General features: G+C 38.2%; 1 protein-coding gene across 1 annotated transcript; it reads right to left on the reverse strand.

The window, feature by feature from the left end:
• Positions 1–271: 271 nt before the first annotated feature.
• LOC141431295 (uncharacterized) lies at positions 272–4,758 on the reverse strand. The gene is made up of 5 exons (XM_074092413.1): positions 4,718–4,758; positions 4,493–4,640; positions 4,226–4,402; positions 2,849–2,948; positions 272–2,530 (listed from the first exon to the last, which is right to left on the reverse strand). Exons 2-5 carry the CDS (start codon positions 4,628–4,630, stop codon positions 1,896–1,898), a joined length of 1,050 nt encoding a protein of 349 aa, XP_073948514.1. The 5' UTR covers positions 4,631–4,640; positions 4,718–4,758; the 3' UTR covers positions 272–1,895.
• Between the last annotated feature and the right edge of the window lie 296 nt (positions 4,759–5,054).

Genomic DNA, 5,054 nt, shown 5'->3' on the forward strand with positions numbered 1-5,054 from the left:
AATCTTGAGATAATTTTATTTATTAAAAAATCGGTCAAGTGCGAGTCGGACTCGCGCACTGAGGGCTCCGTACAAATTTGTATGTAAATAGTCTCGAGAATTTTTCCCGTTTTATTCGATTGTTGTTTCCTCTAATATACCTATACAAAAAATACAAAATATTTTATTGGTCTCAATTTTTTTACATTTTATTTTTAATATATAAAATAGAAAATATTTAATACAATGGAAAGAGAAAAATAAATAAACAAAAACATTTTTTTTATCTAGGATTCGAACTCGGGCCCCGTGCACCGTAGTCACTACGCCGCCTTGATCAACGCAGTGTCGAAATAAACCATCGCTTTCGAACGAAATAAGTTTGTAATCAAAAAAATATATTTTATTTGTGATGGAGCAATAAATTAGCGATTTTCGTTTTTTTTTTCCTTTACTTATGCTGTAAGATCGGAAGTCTTACAGAATTTCATGATTCTAGGTCTACGGGAAGTGCCCTATAGGTTTTGATTCTAATGCGAAATGTATGAAAAATAAGGCTCAAATGGTCGTATCTTTTGATTGCGCTAATGTAGTAGCTTTATTTTTTTACAGCTTCAAGGGCCGCATGCATAAGTATTAGGTGTTAATTTCAACTTGATTCCTCCATGCGTTCCCGAGAAAAAGGTCTTGACAGACTGATCGACACAGAGACGGACAACAAAGTGATCCTATAAGGGTTCCGTTTTCCTTTTTTAGGTAGGTACGGAACCCTAAAAATGATGATACCTTATTAATTGGTTATTTTAATAAATTATTAACAATAAATGTCAATCCTTGTTTATTATATTGAATACCTGATTTAATCTAGGCAAATAAGAGATTTAAAAGTAAATACACATTCACGAACTATGTTTTTCTTATATGATATGATAACCAATAATAGTAGATTATTGTCGTGGCCTGGAAGTAGGCAATTGCTGGCTGAGTTTGAGTATTAAACGGACGAGCTTGCGAGTCCGTTTAACTAATACGAAGCCAGCAACTGCTATTCCAGCCGAGACTAATATAAAGCTTTTCTCAAAAATGGTGAATAATTCTGAAATAGAATAAACTTTTTCTCAAAATATATTATAAAATTTAATTTTATTCGAATATTTTTCTTATGCTTTCCCGTCTTTTTTCATTAAAAATAAACTGCAGGTGTATTTTTCCACCGAAAACACCACAAGCTATTTCAGACCCAATAGAGTAAGTCCGGAGTTCCAACAAAATATCTGATACCGGCCAATAGACTTGGCTGTATACGACTTGTGCCAACATTACCATGGCCTTTTGAACTTTAAAAAAAAAGTGACTGATTGCAGGCGCGCTAATTCATTATTTTCGAGCTAGCGCGCCTGCAATCTTTTTAACTTTTTAATTTTTCGCTGACCATAAACTATGCACTTCACCTTCTGATATGTAAAGAATAATGTCAACTTTTACGGACATTTTTAAGGAAAAGAAATAAAACCCACTGACACATAAGACAATCTCTTTGCTGACCATGGTCAGCAATATTGTATGAAATTCCATTACCATCCTCTAATTTGAAACTAGAACGAATCTTCAATAAGTGCTATACAAAGACGTACTGGGCGTTATATTATCACAAAGATAAGGACGACATTTCCTTGGATGTTTGAAAAAAATAATATACATGGCAATGAATGATTAATAAAAGGTACCTAGTAAGTGAACAATTGTACCCAATGTTGCTATTTAATTTAAACGCAATCGAAGTTAAAAGCAGAGTAAAACTCGAGCATGATCTCATTTTCCCCTCGATTTGTCTATCTACCCTCTTCGTACTCGAATATGAACGTCTCAGGTAAAATGGCTCGTTTTATGCTCTTCTTGTACAGAACGTATGATTATTACTTTTGACTCTCTTGTGAGGCCATGAACTCAACAGGATTTTCGATGTAAGTATCTAATAAGATTTTGTTTTGGAACTTTTCTAATATTTGTTGATCGAGGTTTTGGTTGATGAAGGCGGCGACGCGCAAGTCGTCGGTACAGCGCGTGAGCGGCGCGCGCAGGTCGTGCACTCGGAGAGTTTGCCGCGAGTAGCGCTGCAGCGGGTGCGGGGCGGCGGCGGGCGCGGCGGCGGCGGCGGCGGCGGCGGCGGGCGGCGGGGAGCGCAGCAGCACCACGCGCGACTGCAGCGCGCGCGGCTCGCGCTGCGCCTGCGCCCGCGCGTGCTGCCGCGCCTGCGTCACGCGCGCGTACGCCGCCTCGATGAGCGCGCGCGCGTACTGCGACGAGTGCGCCACGCGGCCGCGCAGCGCGCGCACGCTCGCCTCCACCTTCTCGCGCCAGCTGGACGCGTCGCGCAGCGCGGCCTCGAGCTGCGCGGAGCCGCCGCCGCCCATGAGCGCGCACATGTGACGCACCACCGCGTCCTGCAGCGCCTGCTCCGAGGACGAGGATTCGCTCGCTGTCGCCACACGCAGCTGCAGCTCCAGCTCCTCCGGCCCACCGCCCAAACAGAACACTGTGCCGGTCATCCCTGCACAATAAAAAACGCGTTTTATACAATGTACAATACATTATAGTATATTTTTTTACTCCTATACATACTATTATCTGTGATTGACTTAATCACGAACACTAATTTAAGAACATCTCATCAAAAGTGCCTAAGTAAATATTATCCCTAAACAGTTGCTAACATTACAATATAGCCATATTACTACTCTCATAGTTTCTATGACTTCTCCATACTGACCCATTTGGATTGATCACCCTTTATTTTTAAATCGATTTCATAATATGTAATTAGGTTTATTCCTTCAACATGTATATGAAAAATATGAACTTTTTTTACCATTATCTTCCAATATCGAAGCCATCTCCAAAGCCATCGGTACACCCATTTCGTACCCTAAGAGATAGAATCTCTTGGATGCGATCTTCGTCAAATAAATCTGTAAATTTTGGAATATAGAATAGAGTATAATAATTTAATAATAATGAATCCTCTTATAAATATTTTGTTTAGGTATGGTTTAGGTGAAAGAAACTATGTAATAAGAATAAGAATAAGAATAGTTTATTTGTCAAACATAGGTACAGATGTAGAGATGATAAAATAAAAAAATATAGAGCCCTGTATGTTTTGCCACATGGCGTACAAAATTTCATTTTTTTTTTCTTTTATAATTGCATACATCAGTCGAAGAAAAAAAAAAAAAAACAATATAAATATGTCATATAAAAAAAATAATAATCAAAACACTATAAAAATAAATTAAAAACAGTCCATCAAAATTCAAAATCATAACATTAAAACAATATTAATAATTATAAATTGTCATCACTTAAAAATTCATTGACGCTATAATAACATTTATTTAGGTATTAGGAACAATGACATTTTTTTTAAATTGCGCCAAATTCAGTTCTTTAAAAGAATCTGGAATTTTATTAAATATTTGAGGTGCCATCCCTGTACATTTTACTTTGTTACTCTGCGACTACACGTCGCGTGTCGCGTGCCGTGCGTGCGTGGTTGCAGAGTATCAAGGTAAAGTAGGTACATACTATTATAGTAATACTAACTATTATAGTATTCTTTGATGAAAGTCTATAGTTAATTTCCGCAAAGTAACATCTGCATCAATTAATGACTGAAAGAAACTGAATTGGGGTTGAATTGATTTGTGGTACCTACAGACATAGCAACAGATGGCAGACACCGTAAACTAAAACAATTCTTCACAAGAATATTCAAGCCGTCTTACTTAGATGGCGCGGGAAATACCGCGCGCGTTGCGTGCGGTAGGTACATTTCCGTCAATATCTCTGATTGTATAAACTCGCACGACTATTCTCGCACCGTCTACATGAGAAATCACTTGTAATGCGCATTATAGCGAATGTTACATTACAAGTAAAAGCTCACAAAATAAACAGGAACGTTTTAGCGAACATTCTAGCGAGCGTTGACGCGAGTATTCACGCCAAACGACGTAAAATTTGCTGAGAGCTTTTTGCCAAGTATCCGTCAAACAATAATAAAATTTTTGACGAGCATTTACCGGACCGTTCCATGGAATGATCGTGTAAATGTTCGTAGCAATGTTTGGCTCTTTGCTTGGCTCGGTTCGTTATTCAGTTCTTCAAATTTAAAAACGGCATAATGCTCATGTTCTGTTACAAGTGTATGATCAGGTTTATCAACACGTTTTCAGCTGCAACGTACCCTAGCAAACCTCTCAGTCATCTCTTGAACTGTCTCATTGGGATTGTCGACACCTGGCTGCAGCACAATCGCTGGCAGTTTCAACCGCTCACACATTAAGCGGAAGCGGCCATGGTGGCCTTCGAGGCCCGGTAATATGCAGAGTAACGTTTGCTTAGCATCAAACTCGTCGTCTCTCTACAAGAAAATATTTATCAGTTATAGGTACAACTTAAAACATGAATTAATTAGTAAATTATGCCATTGTTATTTAAGTCGTTAACCTACCTGTTCACTGTTATTGTATTGAGTACGCAATGGCACCATATCAGCCGTGGCCAGTAGTTCATCGGGATCAACATACGAGAATATCGCATCTAGACCTTTTTTAGGCGAGTAGTTGGATTCTTTTAATTTATTTTCCATATCTCGTATTCTATAATAAAACATTAAGAACGTCATTTATTATTATATTATTTAAACCTAAAATTGTTAATGCCACTAAATACTTACCTCTGTATAGTCAGAAAAGGTACTTGTTTCTCATCGATTTGTATATTATGCGTGGCCCTCAATAAGGAGGATACAATACATGCATTATCAATATGCATGCCTAGGTCTTGCAAAGTGGCATTTTCAGTGTTATCTTTCAATGATACTTTTATCGCTGGAAGGAAAAGTTTGATAAAATATTTGAGGTCTGAGGTTACATAGTAAATCAAAAATTTTGCAAACGCTATACTGTACCCACCGGCCGCTGTAAGTATTTGATGTAAAAGTGAACTCATTTCCTTTGCCAGAAGATGAGCTAAAAGCACAGGTTGAGACGATCGTAAACCTTGCTCTATCA

This window comes from Choristoneura fumiferana, chromosome 9, assembly GCF_025370935.1.
Source record: "Choristoneura fumiferana chromosome 9, NRCan_CFum_1, whole genome shotgun sequence".
NCBI lineage: Eukaryota > Metazoa > Arthropoda > Insecta > Lepidoptera > Tortricidae > Choristoneura > Choristoneura fumiferana.